The sequence below is a fragment of the Phacochoerus africanus genome, chromosome 9, assembly GCF_016906955.1.
Source record: "Phacochoerus africanus isolate WHEZ1 chromosome 9, ROS_Pafr_v1, whole genome shotgun sequence".
Taxonomy (NCBI): domain Eukaryota; kingdom Metazoa; phylum Chordata; class Mammalia; order Artiodactyla; family Suidae; genus Phacochoerus; species Phacochoerus africanus.
Window position 1 is genome coordinate 69,421,742 of NC_062552.1, and position 25,293 is coordinate 69,447,034.

A 25,293-nucleotide genomic window follows, 5' to 3' on the forward strand; every position below is an offset into this window, starting at 1 on the left:
AAAATATTTAAGGTCAAAGATAAATGATACTTTTAGATTTATGAAGTTCTGTCCATTTTTTGGCTTCTCTGAAACTTCATTTTTAAAGCGGTTTATCTTTTTAAGATACAGTATCTTGAATAAATGTTTTTTATACTTACCTGGTTCTTAGGAAACAGCCTATTAGATCATTACCTATGGGAGTTTCACATTGGGGTTCAGCGGGCTACAAACCCAACTAGTTGCCATGAGGATGAGCGTTCAAACCCTGGCCTCGCTCAGTGGGTTAAGGATCCAGCATTTTTTTGAGTCATGGTGTAGGTCGCAGATGCAGATCAGATCCCGAGTTGCTGTGGTGTAGGCCAACAGCCGCAGCTCTGATTCATCCCCTACCCTAGAAACTTCCATATGCTGCAAGTATGGCCCTTAAAAAAAAAAAAAAGGTAGATCATTACCTATAAATAAGCTATGGATAAAATGAATCAAAGTAAGGGTCATAAAGGTAGGTGATTACATTAAGTTTATCATTCATAGAGCTTTTGTTATTCCTTCCCAGGCCAGACATGACCAGATTTCCTATATCCTTGGGTGTATTAAAATTTTGTTTACATTTGCCTTGAGACAAGCTCTTTTTAAAAACAAACTTTTGGTGTTCCTGTTCTGGTGCAACAGAATCTGCAGTGTCTCAGCAAACCAGGACAGAGGTTCAATCCCTGGCCCAGCACAGTGGGTCAAAGGATCCAGCGCTGCTACAGCTGTGGTATAGGTCACAACTGCAGCTCAGATCTGACACTTGGTCTGGAATTCCATATACTGCAAGGCAGTCAATAAATAAATAAATACATTAAATTAAAAAAAAACTTTTAGGAGTTCCCGTCACGGCTCAGTGGTTAACAAAATCTGACTAGGGACCATGAGGTTGCGGATTTGATCCCTGGCCTCGCTCAGTGGGTTAAGGATCTGGCGTTGCTGTGACCTGTGGTGTAGGTCACAGACACGGCTCAGATCCTGCGTTGCTGTAGTTGTGGCGTAGGCTGGTGCTATAGCTCCAATTAGACACCTAGCCTGGGAACCTCCATATGCCTAGGGTGTGGCCCTAGAAAAGATGAAAAAAAGATAAAAATAACTGAATTTTATAAATAAGTAAATAAAACTTTGGTATAATGAAGGTTGGCAGAGCATAAGCTCTGCAGTTCAACTACCTCGGTTCAAATTCTTGATATACCCCATTGTAACGGACCTTCATCAAACTGTTAAGCTCTATGTGCTCCTAAGGACTGGTAATAATGTGCCTACTTCCTTAGATGCTGTGAGAGTGAAATGATGTATTTCAAGTGCCATGCCCGATACATGGTAATCACTCAATCAATTTAAGTCAAAATAAAGTTATGAAGCGCTACATGTTAAGTACTCTGGTGCAGTGTTATTATAATTTGCACTAGCGCACAAGCCTAATTGGGATTATTATTTGTGTACATGCTGACAAAAGCAAACTATTAAGAGGTTAACGTATCACTTAATTGTTTAGTCTTAAATTCACTGTGGTTTATTTGCTTTACCTTTTTGCTATTTATTTGTATACCTTATCAAAACAAAATTATTTAACTTCACAAACTAAGAATCTCAAGCCTCCTTCTCTTTTTCTGCTTTCTGCAGGAATCAGTGTGGAATTTCTATGTTCCTTGCGTTCAGATGCAACCATGGAAAGCATCACTGCTTGTTTACATGCATTACAGGCTCTTCTAGATGTTCCCTGGCCCAGATCTAAAATTGGCAGTGATCAGGTGATTCCTTGCTTTTTGTTAGGCTTTTGTAGATTTCAAGGAACAGTAACAGAAACATGTTCAAGTTACTAGTGAACAGAGAATGAAGACAGAGGAGTAAAAGGGAAACTAAAAAACTTCACAGTTAGGCCTCAAAACTGAAATGCCATCTGCAGATGTGCAGTGCCTCTGAGTGCCACTTTCTGCCTCTGCTTCTGCTACTACCAGCCAGCCGCTCTATGTAGCAGCGCTTCAATCAAACTTTCTGCAGTGATGGGAAGGTTCTTTGTTGTACTGTCTTTGTCTTCCCGCTTCAGTGCTCCCTGCTCTTTCCTTCTATCTATATTTTATATCCTATTTCACCAAGAGAGAATCTTCTTGGTTCATGTAGTCACTGTCAGTTATGTAGTGTTCCTCTTGGCTGAGTTTTCCATCCAGGTCTTTTTAAGAAACAACTGCCCAGCCCATGGTTGGAGTCAGACACTAATATGAGACCCAGCTGTGACCATGGTTAGTGGATCACTGTCCAAAGTATGGCACTTCCTTTAACTGCTTTCCCAAGAGCAACTGTGTATTGGGCAGGCACCCTTAGCATCATGTATTACCACGATATTGAATTTTATATTAAATTGACTCTTGCATGTTAAAAAAAAATCGACGGTATGATTTTCTCTATGTATAGACAGTTATTTATTACCACTATCATTTATTAGGTTTAAAGTATTAATCAAGCCTTGTCTGACTTGGATTATACTTGAATAAATTTTAAACTTTTTTGTGCTTGTTTATTTGTATGTTAAAACAAGTATTATAATGATAATTTTATTCTTATTTTCAAAGACGAAAGAAAGCCATCAGAGTAGCCAATACAAAAGAAAAGGGGAAAATGAAATGATATTTGTCCATTATATTTTATTCTTTAGAGAAATATTCCTTGTATGCTTAATAATATTATCTACTTTTAATGTCATACTTTACGTTATTCTTTATTAGTACTAGAAAACCTTAATGTAGATCTGGGAAGCTACATGGCAGTTCTTTTATACTTTTAGTGACTTTTTTTTAATCTTGTTTTAGAAATTTCCTTGTTTGTTTTCCCAGTTGAGGACCTGTATAAAAATGATCTTTTGTCATAGTGCCGTCTCCCACAAAACTGGACAAAAACCAAGAGTTGGTTCAAAGTGGAGCAAGTGTTACATAACTTTACTGCCCTAATACCTTTATTTTTTGTTTCTTTTTTGATATATTCTCTTTCTCTTAAATTTTTTCATGGCATTTAACATCGGTATTTTTTTTTTTTTAAGTGTGTAATTTTCAGTATAGTCTCACTCTAAATGTTTTCTTTGCTAGGAATTGGGAATCGAGTTGTTGAATGTACTACATCGAGTAATTCTGACCCGAGAATCACCTTCCATTCAATTGGCTTCTCTTGAAGTGGTAAGGCAGATTATCTGTGCAGCTCAAGAACATGTGAAGGAGAAAAGACGAAGTGCAGAAGGTGAATGTTAATCCATAATGCCAAATTAATCATGTAGCATCATTATTTTGTAAAGTATTGCTTATATAGCTATGTCATTCTGAGCAGCTATTCTGTACAGTACAAATGAAACATCTCTAGGTATGGCTTCACATCCTCTCACTTGCCTTTAACTTTTATACTTGTCAGTAGCTTATATACTGTCAGTAACTAAACTATTATTCCTTTGGAAAATTAGAATTTTAACAGCTCTGGGAGGGAAAAAAAAATCCCTTATATTGACTACTTACTTTCTTTTTTTTTTCTTTTGTCCTTTTTTAGGGCTGCATGCTTGGCATATGGAGGTTCCCAGGGTAGGGTCTAACCGGAGCTACAGCTGCTGGCCTATGCCAGAGCCACAGCAACGCCAGATCCGAGTCACGTTTGCGACCTACACCACAGCTCACGGCAACCCTGGATCCTTAACTCACTGAGCGAGGCCAGGGATTGAATCCGCAACCTCATGGTTCCTACTCAGATTCATTTCCGCTGCACCATGACAGGAACTCTTCACTATTTACTTTTAAGTATTTACCAATGTGCATGGAAAGAACTACTGACAATTTTTTAATAACAGGTTTTGCAAAGTAATTAAATTACTTGTTTACAAGCCTAATTTTGGTATTGGTGAGTTTATTATTTAAGATTACATTTGATTAGGAGGTTCCATTGTGGCTTAGTGGGTTAAGAACCCAACTAGTATGCACGAGGATGCGGATTCGATCTCTGGCCTCACTCAGTGGGTTAAGGATCTGGCATTGTCTCAAGCTGCGTAATGGGTCAAGGATGCGGCTCAGATCCAGTGTTGCCATGGCTGTGGTTTAGGCCGGCAGCTACAGTTCTAATTGGACACCTAGCCTGGGAGCTTCCATATGCCTCAGGTGTGGCCTCCCCCCAAAAAAGGGAAAAAAAAGAAAAGATTACATTTAACTACATTTAACATAAAATCCAGTGTAATAGTAGATTTAAAACACAAGGACTTAACTCTCTCATCTAAAAGAAGTCCATAAGATGGCAGCTTCTTAATGATATCAGGGACCTCATTTCCTGTCTTTCTGCCCAGCCTGTACCAGTACTTAAGGCGGATATGTCAGTGCTGGAGCTCTAGCTATCAGATTCATATTTCCAGGCCGGGAATTGACCCCGAGCCACAGCAGTAACAATTCCAGATACCCATCCTGCTGCTCCACAAGGGAATTCCCAGGTTCACATTCTTAACAGCAAGGAGTTAACCAAACAATATGTTAAGGCTGAGAGGGTCACTGAGGACTTCCATTGATCCACTGCAATAAGAAGTCGAAATCAAGACAACTACTTTTACCTCCATATCTGCTTTATCTTTCAACCTTTAAGACCTAAGACTTTACTTTTTTTTTCCCCCAATTTTTGGCTGCCCTGTGGCATATGGAATTCCCAGGCCAGGGATCAGATCTAAACCACAGTTGGTGACCTTTGCCACAGCTGCAACAGTGCTGGATCCTTTAATCCACTGTGCTGGGCCAGGGATTGAACTTGTGTCCTGATGCTGCAGAGATACCACCAATCCTGTTACACCCTAGCAGGAATTCTGACTTGACCCATTTAAATGTGTTACCTAAGCAAACATGAAGCATTTATTCAACACTGTTCTTTTTGTCTTTTAGTTGATGATGGGGCTGCTGAAAAGGAAACCTTGCCAGAATTTGGAGAGGGAAAGGACACAGGAGGACTCGTACCTGGAAAATCTTTGGTCTTTGCAACACTGGAATTGTGTGTATGCATTCTAGTTAGACAGCTTCCAGAGCTAAATCCTAAATTGACAGGTAGCCCAGGAGTAAAAGGTGCAAAGCCACAGATGCTGTCAGAAGATGGAAGTAGGTTGGTTTCTGCTGCATTGGTCATCCTCTCTGAACTTCCTGCGGTGTGCTCTCCTGAAGGTGTGTTGGAGTATGTGATTGCTTTTCTTGACCTGGAAGGAGAGAAATGGCTTTGATAGATAATGGAGATAATGGTTGCTAATCTTGTTCTCATTAAACAAATGCTGACCCAGAGGTCTGAGTATTGTCTTTAATCCTCTAAGATTAACATTACCTTCTAGTAACTCATTTTACTAAAAGGGTGAGAGTAAATACAGAGACAGCATGTGACCCTAGATAGATATGCTCTTTTAAGGATGAGAATATTTTAAACCAGTCAGTGGCAACTATAGGCTCTTGGGCATTTTTTGGTTTACAGTAACAAATGGGCTTTCCCTGTCTCTGGATGACAGAAGTTTCTCATCACACCCAGTTCTGTTTGGAATCCATACTTTTAACAAAGTGTCTAAGGCTCCATAGGGCTCTGCTGAATACATCTTCCTCCTGATTCCTTCTGTGAATCTTGAGCCCAAGAGGCTTCAGGGAGTTCCCATTGTGGATTGGTGGTAATAAACCCACTAGTATCCATGAGGATGTGGGTTTGATCCCTGGCTCCGCTCAGTGGGTTAAGGATCTGGTGTTGCCGTGAGCTGCAGTGTAGGTCAAAGAGTCAGCTTGGATCCTGCATTGCTGTGGCTGTGGTGTAGGCCAGCAGCTGAAGCTCCAATTGGACCCGTAGCCTGGGAACTTCAATATGCAAAAAAAAAAAAAAAAAGCCCCGGAGGCTTCATGCTTATCCCTGCTAACAGCATCCCTTCTGTGCTATTGATGGTGTTACCTGATCAGAAGTGACCCCCATCCTTTCTTTTTTAAAATTAGCCTTCCTTTCAGATTCAACCCCAGGCCTACCTCATCTGTGAAGACTTCCCTAGAAACTCTGCCTCATACTGAGTTTTAGTTGTGTGTATGTGTGGACTCTATATGTAGATATGTAATTTTTATGTGTTATATAGAGGCACTGTATGTAATTGATTATTATGTATAGAAGATAAACACATATACAGACAATATCTTCTTTCCAGCATAATTTTGTATCCTCTATTACTTTAGCACATAATCTATACTCAGTATTCAATAGATACTCCTTAATTGCTAAGTATATTCTTACTAAATGTGTCTTGACCAACTTACATGCTATCTTATTTTTAACATGACTTTGAAACCTGTATTTTCACACACTGCTTTATACCTTGAGGAGCAGAAAAAGTGACTAGCAGAGGATGGGGCTAAAAATGCTAAATAAGGAGTTCCCGTCGTGGCGCAGTAGAAAGGAATCCAACTAGGAACCATGAGGTTGTGGGTTCAATCCCTGGCCTTGCTCAGTGGGTTAAGGATCCGGCTGTGGTGTAGGTCGCAGACGTGGCTCGGATCTGGCATTGCTGTGGCTGTATCTCCAATTTGACCCCTAGCCTGGGAACCTCCATATGCCACTAGTGCGGCCCTGAAAAGCAAAAAAAAAAAAAAAAATGCTAAATGAGTTTTGTTGACTAGCCTCTGGGAAAATTGACAGTCTATTTTAGCTTCAGTTTCTTCCCTTTCATTTTTTTTTTTTTTGTTGTTGTTGTTATTGTTGCTGTTGCTATTTCTTGGGCCGCTCCTGCGGCATATGGAGGTTCCCAGGCTAGGGGTTGAATCGGAGCTGTAGCCATCGGCCTACGCCAGAGCACAGCAACGCGGGATCCGAGCCGCGTCTGCAACCTACACCACAGCTCACGGCAACGCCGGATCGTTAACCCACTGAGCAAGGGCAGGGACCGAACCCGCAACCTCATGGTTCCTAGTCGGATTGGTTAACCACTGGGCCATGACGGGAACTCCAATCTTCCCTTTCATTTTAAACCAACTGACTTTTGAACTCTTTAGTGGCCATGAAACTTTAATATTCTCTACTGAGTGATTCATTATAAATTCCTTGAAACAGTATTTAATTTAATGTGAAATAAATCCAAATAGATATAAAATTAATCCAAATGGATAGTGGTGATGGTTGCGTGACATTGTGAATGTACTTGATGCCCCTGCAATGTACACTTAAAAATGGTTAAGACGGTAAGTTTTATGTTACATATATTTTACCACACTAAAAAATAAGTAAAAATAAATTCAGTGTTTTCAACTACCAAATAAAACAAATATTAAAGTTATTTGAATTATGTTAACTGTTATAATCTTCTATGAAAAGTATCTTAAAAGCTAGAAATCTTTGTCATTTGGTGATTTCCTTTGCAGACTTGTATGCAGACTGAAATAATGTTTTTAAAAATACCTTACAGGAAGCATCTCAGTCCTTCCAACCATATTGTACCTCACCATCGGAGTCCTCAGAGAAACTGCTGTGAAGTTACCTGGGGGCCAGTTATCTTCAACAGTTGCAGCTTCCCTTCAGGCTCTGAAAGGAATATTATCTTCCCCCATGGCCCGAGCAGAAAAGAGCCGCGCCGCCTGGACTGACCTTCTCCGTAGTGCTCTAACAACAGTTCTTGACTGTTGGGATCCAGGTACTTCCGGCTCTTTGGAAACAGTTGTTCAGTTTGTTTTTAAAGAGCAAGAGGGACAGTTTTTTGAAAACAAAGATTTTTTGGGGTTTTTTTTTTGTCTTTTGGGAGCCAAACCCACGGCATATGGAGGTTTCCAGGCCAGGGTTCCAATCAGAGCTGTAGCAACTGGCCTGCACCACAGCCACAACAATGCCATCTCTGCTGTGTCTGCAGCCTGCACCACAGCTCACGGTAATGCTGGATCCTTAACCTACTGAGCAAGGCCAGGGATCAAACCCACGTCCTCATGGATGTGTTCATTAACCACTGAGCCACATGGGAACTCCAAGAATAAGTTTTGTGATCATGTTTGGCAGTCTCATCTAGAGAAGGCCATATTCACTACATACTTGTTTAGAGGATATGTATCAGAAGATAGAAAACACCTATATTCTCATTTCAGTATCTTTAACTTCAGTGCAGTTAAATGACTGACAGCCTATATTTTGATAGTGACCTTCAAGTGTAATAGTATGTTAATTTTAAAATACAGTATCATCCCTGTCCAGCCAACAGAACTTTTTTATACACACAGTATGTTGAAAACTGCACAAAGTATACATTTTAAGATTGATCTGGTTCATATCCTAACTCTAGCATCTACTAGCTAAGTGACCAGTCAAGTTATCCAGCTTCTCTGAGCCTTAGTTTTCTCATTAATAAGATTATCTTACAGGAAAACTGTTAAAGCACTAACATAATATATGAAAAGCATCTCACTTTTTTTACCTGGTATATATCAATAAATGATAGTAATATGTTCAATATCCATTAAATTTTTTTCTGTTGTTGTTACAGTTTTTCTTTTCAATATTATGTCATGGTGATGATAGAAAGTCTTTAGACATAAATTATTTCTGCCTTCCTCATTCTGTTTATCAGTGTCAGAAGTTTACCATATTCTACTTCATATGGTAAAAAGGTTTCAGTTGAATTCAGCCTTTATTGACCACCCACTTTGTACCCAAAGTTGAGAGTGTGGTAGAGTCTAGTGCCTATGAATTGCCATAGGGTATGATTAATGACATAGCTCCTTGAAGGCAACAGTAATGCCTCAATTATCACTGCATTTCTAGTATATTATAAAAGAGACAATTGGCAAAAAAAATTGGAGTAGTCAGCTCTGAGTGCACCAGGCAGAGCATCACAGTAGGGTTCTCTGGAATCTCATGCCAAGGTGGAGTTTGGGGAGCAAGAGGTTTATTAAGGAACAGTATCTGTGAAGGGAATGGGGAAAGCGGTGCTGGGCAAAAGATGTCAAACTGCAGTATGGGCGTCCAGCAAAGCTTAGCATATCTGCTGGGGTGGGGAGCCCTGGAGACTGCCCGTCAGTGCCTCCCATAGGACTCTGCCTCAGATACAGCTGCCACTAAGGGAGCTGACAGCTGGCTGCACTCCCCATAGCCGGGCAGCACCTTCCGCCACGAAGGGGAGCTCAAGGGTACACCTCTGTAGTTACTCAGGAGGCTTCTCAGAAGAGTCAGTTTCTTAAGGATGAGAAAGCATTCTCCATTCTGCACACAGACATCACAGAAATGGATTCCCTTTGATGTAAGACTGGGAGACTTAAGTAGTACAGTACATTTAGGGACATCAGGTAGAGCAGTGAGCAGATGTGGGTTTGAGGGGAAAGAGTAAGAGGGTGATGAACCGTGATCAGTAAAGAGATGAAGCTAGATGGTACATGGGGCCAGATTACCAGCTGGGGGAAGGTTTGGCATGACTGGTAATTTGGACTGCATTCACTAGGCATGTTTTCTTAAAACAGGAGTAACATGATGGGATTTGTATTTCTAAAGATGCACTCTGGGGAGTTCCCGTCGTGGTGCAGTGGTTAACGAATCCGACTAGGAACCATGAGGTTGCGGGTTCGGTCCCTGCCCTTGCTCAGTGGGTTAACGATCCGGCGTTGCCGTGAGCTGTGGTGTAGGTTGCAGACGCGGCTCAGATCCCGCGTTGCTGTGGCTCTGGCGTAGGCCGGTGGCTACAGCTGCGATTCGACCCCTAGCCTGGGAACCTCCATATGCCGCGGGAGCGGCCCAAGAAATAGCAACAACAACAACAATTTCTTGGGCCGCTCCCGCGGCATATGGAGGTTCCCAGGCTAGGGGTTGAATAGCTCCCCAACGCCGGATCGTTAACCCACTGAGCAAGGGCAGGGACCGAACCCGCAACCTCATGGTTCCTAGTCGGATTCGTTAACCACTGCGCCACAACGGGAACTCCTGAAAACTAAAATGTTAAGCAAGTATTAACAGAATTTACTGATAGCTTGGTTTGGGAGTTGAAAGGGTAAGGTTCTTTGAGCATTCGTGGTACCCTTAACAGAAAGACCAAGTGAGGGTTTTCAGGGGAAAATAGTGAGTTGATTGTGAAATGCCTATGGATAATCGAGTGGAGCAAAATAAGAAGCTGTTTGGATTTCAAGGAAGTCTGGGCTAGAGCTGGTCTTAGATGGCATGTATTTGGGAGTGCATCCTGAGGGATGGTTGATACCACCTAACTTGAGTGTATGGGACAGAATGGGAGGAGATTCCAAATATAATGTCGTAGCAGAAGCCAAAGAAAAGAGAGTTTGAATGCTTAGAGAGTAGTCATCAGTGTAAACTATACCATGGAGGTGATGCTCAGTGTTGAGGTACAAATGAGGGATAAGGGGGGGAAGCATCAAGTACAGGCTCCTCTTGGAAGGAGAGAAAGCTGAAGGAAGACACAGGGTCAAGGAGTTTTTGTTTTTGTTTTAAATGAAACTCAAGCATGAGTTCATGCTTATGGGGAAAAAAAGGTGTAGATAGGGTTGGAGTTGGAGGTATCAGGGAGGGAAGCAGCATCCTTTTGCTAGACAGAAAGGAAGACAGTTCCCAGCATATTTACAAGGATTAACCTCTGCCAATGTGATGGGAGAAAAGGAGGTTAAAGATGGAAAGCAGTAGGTCTAAGTTTTTATGTTGAGTTATGATGAGCTTGCTTCTTTCAACACACACATACAAAGATGGTTTTCTGTTGTCTATCAGAGAATGAGGTTAGGACCTAGAGGGTCTGGACTAGCTACTGAGAAAAATTAAGGAAGGAGCTGATCATGACGGGGAAAACATTTGCTACATACCAAATTGCTCCAAAACTTAGTGGCTTCAAACAACAAACATCTGTTACCTGACTGGTTTTGTGGGTCAGGAATTAGGGGGAAGCACACCTGGGTGGTTCTATCTCAAGTCTCTAGTGATGTTAAGATGTTGGCTGGGATCACAGCTGAAGAACCCATTTTCAAGGGGAGTCATTCATGGGGTGTTAATAAGAAGCCTCAGTTTCTCGCTGGCACTTATTAGCAGGAAGCCTCTGTTTCTTAGCACACAGGCATCTCCCTGGGGCTAATGCTAAGGGAATCTTGCATCTATCCTAGGTGGAAGAGAATGGGTATAAGGGAATCTGGGCCAGGGGTAGGGGAATTTGAGAAGAAATGGGAAGAGTAACCCAGGAGAACATTACCTTCCTGAGGATAAAAAGACATTTTTACTAAACAAATTAGCTGACTGCGCATGCTATAGTTTCAAGTTGTTGTAAATGACTAAAAATAACTTGGCTGTATGGGAAGCCTTTTGGCATCATGGTTAACAGTATTGCTATCTGGAGTCAAACTGAATGCCTTACTAACTGTGATTTGGGCAAAGGACTGTATTTGTGTTCCTCAGTCTCTAATCCATAAAATGGGGGCAATAAGGAGTTCTCTTGTGGCTCAGCGGATTAAGGATCTGGTGTTGTCACTGCTGTGGCACAGGTTCAGTCCCTGGCCCTGGAACTTCCACATGCTGTAAGTGTAGCCAAAAAAGAAAAAAAGAAAAAAAAATGGGGAAAATAAGAGCACCTACCTCACAGTGGTGCCATTGTGTGAGTTAAATATAAAGTGCTTATAATATTGCTGTCATAATTTTAAATGCTAATCATGTGCCTATTTTTACTGAAAAATTTTAAAATTAGTTTTATAAGATAAATCCTACCTGTCCATAATATTTTGCTTTCATTGCTGCTGTCTCTCAAGCATCAGCTCAAATATTAATCTTCTCAGATTTTTCTCTGACCACTCAATGTAGCAACTCCTGGGTTGCTTTCTGTTATCTCTTAATATATTTTTTCATATTCATAGACCTTCTAACTAGATGAAATTAAATTCTTTATTTACTTCCTGGTTATAGTGTATCTTCTCTGTAAATTGTATTCTCGGTGCTAAAAAGAGTGCTGGCACATAGAAAAATGTTTCTTAAATATTTGATTGATGAATGTTATATCTAATAGAAAATTTCTTTAAATTATTGTGGCCCTCACAGATGTTTTCTGACTTTTCTGTACTGGTGAGAAATGCTATCTGTAAGAGTTCTATTGTGGCACAGTGGGTTAGGGACCCAACTCGTTTGATCCTCAGCCTGGGAACTTCCACATGCTTTGGGCACAGCCAAAAGTGAAAAAACTTTAAAAAAAAAATGTGGTGTTTTTTTTTTTTGGTCTTTCTAGGGCTGCGCCTGCAGCATATGGAAGCTCCCAGGCTAGGGGTCAAATCAGAGCTACAGCCTTGGCCTACGCCACAGCCACAAGCAACGTGGGATCTGAGCTGAGTCTGTGACCTACACCACAGCAATGCTGGATCCTTAACCCACTAAGCAAGGCCAGGGATCGAACCCTCGTCCTCATGGATACTAGTCAGGTTCATTAACCACTGAGCCACGATGGAAACTCCTTTTGTGTTTTTTCGTTTTTGTTTTTTTGCTTTTTAGGGCTAAACCCTTGGCATATGGAAGATCCTGGGCTAGGGGTCAAATCAGAGCTATAGCTGCTGGCCTACACCACAGCCACAGCAATGCAGGATCCTTAACCCATTGAGCGAGGCCAGGGATCGAACACACATCCTCATGTATACTAGTCAGATTCATTTCTGCTGAGCCACCACAGGAAGTCCTAAAAATTTTTTTAATTAAAAAAAAAAAAAAGGAAATGGTGTATGTAGCAAACAGAGTGCTAAGGTATTTTCACTTTACACACATATTATCAAAATATGAAGACTTTAAACTTAACAAAGAAACATTTGTCTCATTCCACAACAAAAACAGTAATGTAATAGCAAATCCGTATTGAGCATTATGTGTGACAGGCTATTTTGAATGCTTTATGTGGACTAACTCATTAATCCTCATAATCTTACATTTAAACTACTGTTACTCTCATTTTACAGATGAAAACACTAAAGATGGGGTTAGATACCTAAGGTCACACAACTAGTAAATGCATATTCCTCGTAAATGTATGTATGTATTTACTGATGTCTTTACCTGTGAAGATTATCATGACTGGTAATTCCTGACTCTAGAATTACTTGCAATGCTTATTTAAAAACCTACAGCATTTGCCAGGATTCTTAGTCAGACAGACAGCTTATATTGTCTGTAACTGTTAGGTTACAAAAAAAATTGCTTCTACAAAACTAGACCAGCTTCACAGATATTTAAAACAGTAACTATGAAGTATTGGGATCTATTTCTCATAGATTAATTCTCTTTACTAGATGGAACACACCAAGAACTTGATGAAGTTAGTCTGCTTACGGCTGTCACAGTATTTATTTTGTCCACTTGTCCAGAAGTAACTACAATCTCATGCCTTCAGAAGCGTTGTATTGAGAAATTTAAGGCAACTCTTGGGATAAATGATCCTATGGTAAGTGTCTTTAGAAGATAGATGTTTGTAATAGGAACATGTTAAAGCTTTTGCAGTTTTCTTTGTGCTTTTGTTGATTCCAAAAAAAATTGCCAGACTAAAATGTTTTATTTTTTAGGTTTGGATTAATTCCTATTCTGGGGTTCACAAAGTCAAATAATAATAGTCTTGTTCTTTGGCCCTGAGGCTAGAATGTAGTTAGCTGGAGAAAGACAAAGGAAATGTTAACCAAAAAAACCCCTAAATTTGAAGTAAGGGCATCTTAAAATTCATGTATCTCTAGAACTTTACAAGGGAACTTTTATAAGATACTTTGTAGCTTATTATAGTGGCTTTCCTTCCCAAAAAAAAGAAAGGAAAGGAAGACTCCAGCACATGCCTTCAGTATGTGACTGTAAAATAATGGGACCCATTTCAAACAATACATACAAATTAACCCCATTCCTTTATGGCTCTTTTATTTGCTACATTAATTTCCTGTCCTTTTATGTTCTACAAAATATTTGTAGCACATAATCACAAATAGACTCCTAACATTTAGGAACCAGATTTTCTCTCAGAAAAAAATAACCATTCAGGGAGTTCCTGTTGTGGCTCAGCGGGTTAGGAACCTGACTAGTCGGAGTTCCTGTCATAGCTCAGCAGCTTAGGAACCCGACTAGACTAGTATCCATGAGGACGAAGGTTTGATCCCCAGCCTTGCTTAGTGGGTTAAGGATCTGGCATTGCAGTGAGCTATGGTATAGGTCAGAGACACAGCTCAGATCTGGCGTTGCTGTGGCTGTGGTATAGGCCAACAGCTGTGGCTGTGATTCAGTCCTTAGCCTGGGAACCTTCATGTGCCACAAGTGCAGCCCTAAAGAGACAAAAAAAAAAAAAGAACCCAACCAGTATCCATGAGTATGTGGGTTCGACGCTTGGCCTCACTCAGCAGGTTAAGGATCCAACATTGCCACAAGCTGATGTGTAGGTTGCGGATGCAGCATGGATCTGGTGATGTTGTGGCTGCGGCATAGGCTTCAGCTGCAGCTCCAATTTGACTCCTAGCCTAGGAACTTCCATATGCCACAGGTGCAGCTCAAAAAAGAAAAGAGAAAATCATTCTGATATCATCACAATGAACTGAATATGAATAAAAGGGTGATTTGTATATTTGATGTACAGTCATCTCCTTTTGTTCTTCTGTCCTGTTTGTTTCCTCTAGCCTCACAGGAGCTTTATGTAGCAGTCTTAAAGTGGTGGCTTTGATAGGTGATGACACATAATTCATATGGTCCAGACATGGGTCCTTCATAACATCAAATATATGAGATTTTCATCTAATACATTTTCCAATGTCTCCAAAATATTTTTCAAGTTTGTGTGCTTTGTTTTGGTCTTTATTTCTTTACATTACAGAGAGAAACATGAGGGGGAAAATGGGAATTACTCAAAAGAAGAAGAATTAACCACTCACTTGCCTTTATTCAAACCACTCCAAGCTACCACAAGCACTGTTAGCGTGCAAGTGTGAAGACCTGTCAGTGCATGGACTTTCAACATTAAAGATAAATTAGAAATAAATTTATGTAGGGGGAGGGGCTTTAATTTTTTTCATTTATAATTTTTAATTTTTTAGAATTTACATTAAAACTTATTTTAATATGAATGTAAATGTATATTTACAATTTATACTGTTTTTGTCTCTTATCTGATTAGGTACAAATCAAGACCTATCAGCTCCTGCTTTCCATTTTTCAGTATCCAAATCCCATGGTGTCCTACCCATACATTTATTCTTTAGTATCCCCTATTCTGGAAAAACTGCAGGAAATAGATAAGAGAAAACCTGAAGACACTACTGAGCTTCAGATCTTTCAAGAAGGGATAAAGGTCTTGGAGGCACTGGTAGCCATTGCTGAAGAACAGCATCGTAAGTGTCAGCACGGAATGCATACTAAATCAGAATCTGCCCCAAACCAGAAATGTAATATTACTTAAAATGTAAAACATCCAGTTGGTCACTTAATTTTATATTTTCACATTCATCACAAAAGGCAGGTGCTATTAATCCCAGGGATTGATATTTTTTAGTTATTAATTTGGGAGAGGACATTGGAAGAACTGCTTCCTTTTAAGGGGGAAAATATGTACAGATCAACTGTACAGGAACACTTATATCCCTGAAGCTGGGGCTTACCTCGTTTGTTTTCTTTCCAGGCTCTCAGCTGGTGGCCTGTCTTCTGCCTATCCTCATTTCCTTCCTTTTGGATGAGAATGCTCTAGGATCAGCAACTTCCATAATGAGAAATCTACATGACTTTGCTTTGCAAAAGCTCATGCAGATTGGGCCTCAGTATTCTTCAGTTTTTAAAAGTGTAATGGCTTCTTCTCCACCCTTGAAAGCACGACTTGAAGCTGCTATAAAGGGCAATCAAGAAAGTGTCAAAGTCAAGATACCAACATCTAAACATACTAAGAACTCTGGAAAGAATTTAAGCATCCAATTAAAGACCAACTTCCTCTGATGTTATTTCTCTTAATAGTTAAGCACCTTAACACAATACTTGATCATTTCCTTCTCTTTGGGGGCAAAAGTGACATTTTAGACACAAGTGCACTTGGAGGCCTGGTTTTTTGTTTTAACTTAAATAACTTACTTTGAAAAGTCAACAGCAAACCTAGCATTTTTTTGTGTGGGTTTTTTGTGTTTCTTTTTCGTATAATAAAATCACAGAGCTCTGTCAGAATTCTTGGCAGGAATTTCAGTAAGCTGTTAAAGAAGTGAATTTGGAAAACAAACCACTGCTTTAAAAACAAAATTTATTTCTTCTAATCGTCCATACACACATAGTAGTATGACAGCTATAGATTTGACTCTGGTATAAATTATACTGTATCCCAACTGCTAATTTAAAATTCTGCCTCATTCAATGATTGTATTAAATGCTCTTGGATTTTGCAAACAATATAAATGATTGGAACGCTATTTAGGAACCTTGGTTTAGAATTATCTAATATGTAATAGTACAAATTAATTACAGCCCTACAGTATGATGATAAGATATGGTGTCTGTAAATATCATGGTTTTTCACCATCTATTGGTTTTATTTGTATTGAGTTTGGGAAATTGGAATTTTACTCAAATAGAATAGGGCATTTCCACTTTAGTTTCTCACATAGATTTTCTTTTACCTCTGTTTCTAACAGTTTTCTTCATTTTCATTTGTGGCAAGCATTCATACCAATGAGTTTAATATAAATTCATATCTATATTTAAATTAACTGGGTTTATATATATGTCAAATTTAGTATAACAAATTAGATCATCAATGAATACAAGTATGCTTTTTTAACATGAAACATATTTTAATATAGAAAAAAATCTAATGATGAAGTCGTATTGGTTGAGAAAAACTTTTTAACTGTTGGTGATCATTGACTCTCCTTCCACTTCAGTATTATACTATGTGAATCCTGCACTGTGCAAAAACAAAGCATTTCCCTATTAAAAATTAAAAACCGAAGTGCGAGGGGCTTGTTCAGAATTGAGAGACACTTGGAGTCAAGCAAGAGCAATGTGATATACTCTATTTTATTATGTTTGTATATAGATACTCATAAATTGTTCAGAAATGAAAAAATTTGACACATTCTAACACTACAATCAATTTTTCTAATTTACATAAATAAAACTAATTTTATCATTCTTGTATTTGAAATTATTTTACCCACAAATATGAGCTGGTTAGTCTCACATATTCCAGAAAATCAACTCTATGGACCAAATATCTTTTCTGAAACTTAGCCTTTTTTTCATAGAGGAGCCCTTTCTTTGAAACATTCTTTGCAGTGGTTTGCATTCTTTGTCATCCTAATTGTCTCTATGAATTTGACTGTATACTTCCTACTGTTTCCTTCACCTAAATGCCTTTCTCTCCCTTGTTCTATCTGGCAGTCCTAATTTAAATAGCACTTCTCCTTGATAACTCCTTGAAACTTCTTACCCTCCTTTCAAACCAGGCAAAGATGCTGCTTTACCTGCGTTCCTGCAGTACTTTATGTAATCTTCTATGCACTGAGCATCACGTTGCATTTTAGTATCTCCGTTTTAGACTGTGCTGCTTTAAAAGGACAAATTTTATCTTCTTTAACTGCCTGTATGGAATCAACTAGACACTTACTTAAAAACTGTTGAACTGTTAAACTGATTTGAGCTCAGAAATTTATCCTTTTGCCAAGGTAAATGCTGGACTGGGATAATCTTAGGATATAATTTATTAGTTTTATTTTTTCTTTTGTATTGTTTCATATTTTGTTTCATTTAGTTTGTTCTTAAACATTAAGATTTCTACTCATCATTCAGTAACCTAGTATCCTGAATTGTTTCAATTAAAGGTGCTATGTGAGTGTCAACTATTATGAAAAAACACAACATCCAATGTCATGAAATTGGGGACTGTGAATTAGGCACTATGCTATATAGCCTTTGTATAATGAACTATCTGTTTAATATAACAGTGATTTAGTGAATATATCCTTACTGATAAAGGAATATATCCATTACAGAACACAAATACAATTCCAGATATTGTACATTCAAAGGAGCTAGGTTCCTTTAATTGCCTTTTTCTTTGGTTAGGACTCCTGCACTATTCTGTTTGGGCGTTAGGAAATGATGACTCTATAGGCTGCTTGGGGAAAATTCTAATTACTTGATAGTCATTCTTGGTACATGCCTACATCATTCTTCAAATAGTTTTTTTTTTTTTGGTCTTTTTGTCCTTTTGGGGCCACACCTGCGGCATATGGAGGTTCCCAGGATAGGGGTCTAATCAGAGCTATTGCCGCCTGCCGGTCTAGTCCACAGCCACAGCAACACCAGATCCGAGCCACGTCTGCGACCTACACCACAGCCCACAGCAATACTGGATCCGTAACCCACCAAGCAAGGACAGGGATCGAACCCACAACCTCATGGTTTCTAGTTGGGTTTGTTTCCACTGCGCCATGACAGGAACTCCCAAATATTTTTTAAAAATACTTTTTTTAAAAAAAAGGTTTCTAACATTTTTTTGGCCCACATCTGTGGCATATGAAAGTTCCCAGGTCAGGGATTGAATCCATGCCACTGCAATGACCTGAGCTACTGCAATGACAATGCTGGATCCTTAACCCACTGCACCAAAAGGGAACTGCAAGGTTCTAATTATTTTTAAAAAAAAATAAGTGGTCACTGCTGACAATGAAAAACATATGGATGCATATACCACATGTATCAGCAGTAATAGACTGCTTTATAAAATAAAATACTCCAAGAAAGAACAAAATAAGTGAGATATTTTAAAAGCGAATTATAGTATGCCAGAGATAGAGTAAAAGCGGTTTTTTGCTGTTACTGGCATACTTAGTGTTACTGGAGGTAGTGCAAGTGGCTTCAGGAAAAGTATACAGCCAAAACTGAGGCTCTCTGCTGAACAATGAGGTCTATGAGCCCCCAAATCTCTCTGTTCAGTTAGTTTTTCTGATCTTAACAAAGCTTTGGGCCCTATCATGTATAATCAAATGCTAAAGGAGTGCTCACCACTACCTGAATTGTCAGGGTGACCTGTCTTCTCATACCTCTTTCTCCCTAATAGTATCAAGTACTAGAAACACATCTTCTGGGCCGTTGTTTCAACACAAAAGATTTGTAAAAATAGATTTTCTGAATTATGGGAAGGTTTCTGTTTCAGCTGGCACAGACCTATTGTGAGCCAATTATCAGATGAGAAATGGTTAGACCATGTACTTCCTAGTTCCCATTCAGCTGTATTGTGACTGTCATTCGCTATGGTTTTCATTGCAAATGCTTTCTCTTTTCCCTAATAAGGTGAACTTTTACAGTATTTTCTACAATATGAATATGTTTCTTTAGTTGTTTGTGTTCTTAATGTAGTACTAGAACTTCCAGAAATTACCCTAGAGTCTACCTAGACCATTTAGAACAGTTCATTCTATTTTAAAAGGCTGAGGGTTTCCATGTTCCTCCTTGAAAACCTGTCTAGCCTAATGTATCTCATTATGTATAGGGTCTCAAAATCATCTTTTCTATAATTATTTAAAAGTGCCTACTTGTCAGTGGTTTCTTAGATACGACACCTAAAACACAAGGGACAAAAAGTAGATAAGCTGAACCTCATCAATATTAAGAACTTTTTTGCTTGAAAGGACACCATCAAGCATTTGAAAAGAAACCCACAGAATGAGAGGAAAATTCTGCAAATCGTTTCTTTCTTTCTTTCTTTCTATCTATCTATCATCTATCTATCTATCTATCTATCTATCTATCTATCTATCTATCTATCCGAATAGAGAATAGCCAGCATATGTAAAGGACTCTTACAACTTAACAATGAAAAGAGAACTCAATTTTTTATTTTTGTCTTTTTGCCATTTCTTGGGCCGCTCCCTCGGCATATGGAGATTCCCAGGCTAGGAGTCTAATCAGAGCCGTAGCCACCAGCCTACACCAGAGCCACAGCAACACGGGATCTGAGCCGTGTCTGCAACCTACACCACAGCTCATGGCAACGCTGGATCGCTGGATCGTTAACCTACTGAGCAAGGGCAGGGACCGAACCCGCAACCTCATGATTCCTAGTCGGATTGGTTAACCACTGTGCCGTGACGGGAACTCTAAGACAACTCAATTTTAAAATGGCCAAAGAATTTAAAGACATTTCTCCAAAAACGATAAACAAATGGCCAATACTCATATAAAAAAATGCTCAATCTCCTTAGTCATGAGGGAAGTATAAAACCACGATGAGATGCCACCTCACTTCCACTAGGATGGCTGTGATCAAAAAGAATAATAAATGTTGGGGAGGATGTGTAGCAATTAAAACCATCTTATGTTGCTGATGAGAATTAGTGCACCTGCTTTGGAAAACAGTTTGGTATTTTCTCAAAAAGCTGAACATAATTATGATGCGATCCAGCAATTCCACTCCGGGTATGAAAGAATTGAAACTATTCCTGCAAAAACATGTATATGAATATTCATAGCAGAATTATTGATAACAGCCAAAAAGTGGAGATAACCAAAATGTCCATCAACTGATGAAAATATAAACAAAATTGGTATATGCAGTGGAATATCATTCAGCCATAAAAAGAAATGGCGTACTGATACATGTTACAATTTGTATGAACCCAAACAGATGTTGTCTTAACCTCAAGTACCTCAGAATGTGACCTTGTTTGAATATAGGTCATTGGAAATGTAAACAGTTAAGATGAAGTCATATTAGAGTACGGTGGGGCCTTAATCTAATCTCAGTGTCCTTATAAGAAGAAGAGCATGCCATAGAAAGACACAGAGACACACTCTACATAGACATGGAAGGAAGATGGACATGTGGAAATGGAGGCAGAGAGAGGAGTTATGTTCCACAGCTGAGAAATATCTGATGAAAGAAGTACAGATCCTCTCCTAGAAGCTTTGGAGGGAGTGTGGCCTGTCAACCTTGATTTGGGGTTTTAGTCTTCAGAACTATATGAGAGAATAAGTTTCTGTTGTTTAAAACGAGTTTGTGGTACTGTGTAAGAGCAACCCCAGAAAACTCACACAGGTTTATAGCTCAAGTTTTTAAAAAGGAGTTAGTTACAAAGAAGAGACCAGGCTATACTCAGAGTAACTGCTCAATATATATATAAAGTGGAACATAGTTTACTTTGATGGAAGGAAAAGATACTAGGAACAGTGCCTGCCTTGTAAAGGTTAATGTAATATAGACTGTAAATCTTTTTTTTTTTTTTCTGTTTGGGGCTGTGACTGCAGCATGTGGATGCCCTCAGGCCAGGGATCAAACCTGCACCACAGCAGCAACCAAAGCCATTGCAGTGACAATGCCAGATCCTTAACCCATTGCGCCACAAGGGAACTCCTATAAATTACTGATTAAAAAGTCAGCAGACTAATATCTGTCTTTTTAGTTGTCTTAATAATGCTATTTCAGTTCCCAAAACAGCAGAGTCTATGCTGCTTTTCTCTTTCGCCTACTGACTGGTATGGTGGTGGATCCAACTTTGTGATCATAGGAAAACCACCTTACCATCTGGGTTTTCACTCTTCTCATTTACAAAATGTTCTTCCTCCTTCATATTTTAATGAGAAGCAAATGACAGAGTGCATTTGAAAACACTTGAAACCCCAGCTATAATGCATTTATTCTTTCAATACCATGATTGTAGCCATCTACCTAAATTAAGCCTTACTCAGAAGTTCCCTTTGTGGTGCAGTGGGTTAAGGATCTGGTGTTACCTAAGCTGTGGCGAGTGCAGTCCTGGAACTTTCAGGGGGACAGGTGCAAACAAAAAATAATTCATTAAGCCTCACTCAAAAGTCTTAATTAAAATTACCTCATGGAGTTCCCATCGTGGCACAGTGGAAATGGATCCAACTAGGAACCATGAGGTTGCAGGTTCAATCCCTGGCCTTGCTCAGTGGGTTAAGGATCCGGCATTGCTTTGAGCTGTGGTATAGGTCGCAGATGTGGCTCAGATCTAGTGTTGCTGTGGCTGTGGTGTAGGCCAGCAGCTGTAGCTCCAACTGGACCCTAGCCTGGGAACCTCCATATGCCCTGGGTGCAGCCATTAAAAAAAAAAAATTACCTGTAGTTCCCATCGTGGCTCAGCAGAAACAAATCTGACTAGCATCCATGAGGACACAGGTTTGATCCCTGGCCTCGCTCAGTGGCTTAAGGACCTTGCATTGCTCTGGCTGTGGTGTAGGCCAACAGCCATAGCTCCAATTCGACCCCAAGCCTCTGGTAACTTCCATATGCCACTGGTGTGACCCTAAAAAGACATAATAATAATAATAATAAAATTACCTGAAGGCCGTGTTTACCAAACATACCTCATCATACAATGCATCTGAGGATAATATTTGATAATATCCAGTTCCCCAGGGCTCACCCTAGAACCACTAAATTAGAATTTTCAGAGAAGGGGCCCAAGACACTTACTTTTAGCTAGGGAACATGTGGCATAGAGGATCTCACAAACATGAGAAAGTCTTCCTTGTCAATATCTGCTTAAATATACTGTGCCTGGAAGCAACAGGAAAGCTTGTTGAAGAAAACAAGTGCCCTCCCACCTCCAATTTCCAGAAAATAAGGACATGCTAAAAACAAACAACATCAAAAATCAGTAATGGGGATATGTAAAGTATAAAATAAATGTCCATGTGTCTATACTGATACAAATTATTGAATAAATGGTAGAAAATAGACAAATCTCCCATGGAGAAGAATTCCAAATAATTTATGTGAAACTTAACTTCCTACCCCTTAAGTGTGGGTTTCACATGGTAATTAACTTTCCAAAAAAGGAAAGGAGAAAAGAATAACTTGTCATTGAAGAAAACTTCAAACACTACCTCAGCCAGGTGATCAAGAATAACATCAACAATGATGTCATGTTGACAGTATGTACCCTTGCTATGATGTGCAGAATGGCACTTTAGGATTTCCCTGGTAGCCTAGAAGTTAAGGATCCAGCATTGTCACTGCTGTGGCACTGGTTCAATCCCTGGCCTAGGAACTTTCACATGCTATGGGCACAACCAAAAAAATAAAAAAGAAGAAGAAGGCACTTTACCTCTGTGGTCTTATTTCCAAAAACCCATAACCCCATTTCTAATTATGATAAAAATATAAGACAAACCCATATTGAAGAGTTCTATGAAACACTTGGCCAGTACTTCCCAAAACCACTGAGGTCATCAAAAAGCTAAAAAGTCTGAAAAACTATCACAACTAAGAAGAACCTAAGGAGACATTATGACAAAATATAATGTATTCTGGATGGGATCCTGGAACAAAAATGGGACATTAGGTAAAAACTAAGGAAATCTTAATAACATATGAAACTTAGTTAATAATAAAGCATCAATATTAGTTCACTAGTTGAAATGCACCACATGAACAACATATGTTAATAACAGGCAACTGGGTGTATCGTATATGGCAACTCTATCTTTACAACTTTTCTGTAAATCTAAAACTGTTCTTGGAGTTCCCATCATGGCTCAGAGGTTAACAAATCCGACGAGGAACCATGAGGTTGCGGGTTCGATCCCTGGCCTTGCTCAGTGGGTTAAGGCTCTGGTGTTGCCGTGAGCTGTGGTGTAGGTTGCAGACTCGGCTCAGTTCCCACCTGGCTGTGGCTCTGGCGTAGGCCAGTGCCTACAGCTCCGATTAGACCTGGGAACCTCCATATGCTACAGGAGTGGCCCTAGAAAAGACTAAATAAGTAAATAAATAAAACTGTTCTAAATCTTAGATATTATTTGAAAAGAAAGAGAAAATCTGGAGTTCCTGTCGTGGCTTAGTGGTTAACAAACCCGACTAGTAACCAAGACGTTGCGGATTCAATCTCTGGCTTCCCTCAGTGTGTTAAAGATCCGGCATTGCTGTGAGCTGTAGCAGACTCGGCTGGGATCCTGCATTGCTGTGACTGTGGTGTAGACCAGCAGCTACAGCTCTGATTGGACCTCTAGCCTGGGAACCTCCATATGCCTCGGGTGTGGCCCTAAAAAGACAAAAAAAAAAAAAATCTGATTCAGAATGTCTGGGGTATGGTCCAATAATTCTCATTTTTAACCAACACTTGTCATCTTGCGTCTTGCTACTGATGGTGTCACAAGTCCATTTTTTGAGAGGCACTACCCTAAGGTCAGCTCCCAGTGTGGCCTTCAGCTGAAAGTGGAGTGGCTGTGAGGCCACATGACCTCCGCCTGCAGCAAATTTGCTGACTAACGCTATAACAGCTATTTACAAAGTAGGTCAGCTCTGCCTCTGTTCACCTGTGTTCTTAAGGATTAGTCAGAAGAACAGGTACCTCTGTCTCTGCTCACCAGCAGGAAAAGGTGTGGTGGAACAGAAAAGTAGGCACCTAGTTTCCATTTTGAGAGTAACACCCATCTTAATGAGTGTCAAAACACCTTAGTCACTTCCATTTTGTTTATGCTGCTCCCTTTTTACGTACTACTTCCTTGGGCTCCATCCCAGAAAAAAAGAAATCAAGTGCCAAGCACCATCCCACAAAATGAATTGCTAAAGAGGGCCACATAAATAATGTTGTTCCTGGACCCTTGTTTCCAATACTCACTTCTCTAGTCCTAATTGTCAGCCAGTCAGATTCCTAATGCTTTCTCGGTTCCCTCATAAAGATGACACCCTTGCCTCCTGCAGGTGAAAAGACTATAGCATTGAATGGCATACAGCAGTGTTTAGATAAGTGATTGTAAAGATCTAGGTATAACAGACTAATGATCCCTAGTAATCTATGCAACTTTATTAAAAACTCAGTTTACAGGGGAGAAAACTGGTAGGAAAAACAGGGCAGATCTCAGACCTAGAAGGACAACTACTGCTGGGAGTTAGATTCTTTTGAAGTCCGTGGAAAACCGATAACCATGAATGTCAGGTGATACAGTTTTCATACATAGTCATTGCCACACTCTTTCCCTGAAGACAGGGAAATAATTCATCCTTCTCTTTGGTGTTTACTCCCTTTGTCCCCTGCTGCAATGTTGCTCAGCCAACCTGTACACACAGGTCTGTACATCTTTGCACAATCTTTCTGTTTTCTTAACCACTTCTTTTATTGCTCACTAAATTCCGCCCCCCTTCATTCACTGTTCTGTTCAGAGTCCAGGGGTAGAGACCTGATTTCACTATTGATTCATGAAGACCTTGAGTGAGATCACTGCTAATTAGGAATGATCGTTTCTGTGAAAAGCCACTTCCCCTGAACTCAAAAAACAACTGCAACAGACACTGAAGCACCTAAAATGTGCAATGCACTGTGGGACTTTAAGGAACTACCAGCATAGAATGAGCACTGAACTCCACTGCCAATGGACCTG

At 39.7% G+C, this 25,293-nt stretch overlaps 1 protein-coding gene and 1 long non-coding RNA gene across 11 annotated transcripts in view; one reads left to right on the forward strand and one right to left on the reverse strand.

The window, feature by feature from the left end:
* HEATR5A (HEAT repeat containing 5A) overlaps positions 1 to 17,082 on the forward strand; it is a 116,331-nt gene extending 99,249 nt beyond the window's left edge. For all 10 annotated transcript variants that reach the window (XM_047794469.1, XM_047794473.1, XM_047794477.1 and 7 more), the window contains 7 exons: positions 1,636 to 1,763; positions 3,093 to 3,240; positions 4,902 to 5,174; positions 7,427 to 7,651; positions 13,242 to 13,393; positions 15,092 to 15,305; positions 15,593 to 17,082. In XM_047794469.1, the coding sequence (XP_047650425.1) occupies positions 1,636 to 1,763; positions 3,093 to 3,240; positions 4,902 to 5,174; positions 7,427 to 7,651; positions 13,242 to 13,393; positions 15,092 to 15,305; positions 15,593 to 15,900 (1,448 nt within the window). In that variant the 3' untranslated portion in view covers positions 15,901 to 17,082. The remainder of the gene's footprint in view (positions 1 to 1,635; positions 1,764 to 3,092; positions 3,241 to 4,901; positions 5,175 to 7,426; positions 7,652 to 13,241; positions 13,394 to 15,091; positions 15,306 to 15,592) is intronic.
* LOC125134913 (uncharacterized) lies at positions 374 to 23,448 on the reverse strand. Its single transcript, XR_007136868.1, has 4 exons — positions 22,388 to 23,448; positions 15,573 to 15,793; positions 4,974 to 5,206; positions 374 to 404 (listed from the first exon to the last, which is right to left on the reverse strand). It is a non-coding gene; the product is annotated as an uncharacterized LOC125134913 (long non-coding RNA).
* Between the last annotated feature and the right edge of the window lie 1,845 nt (positions 23,449 to 25,293).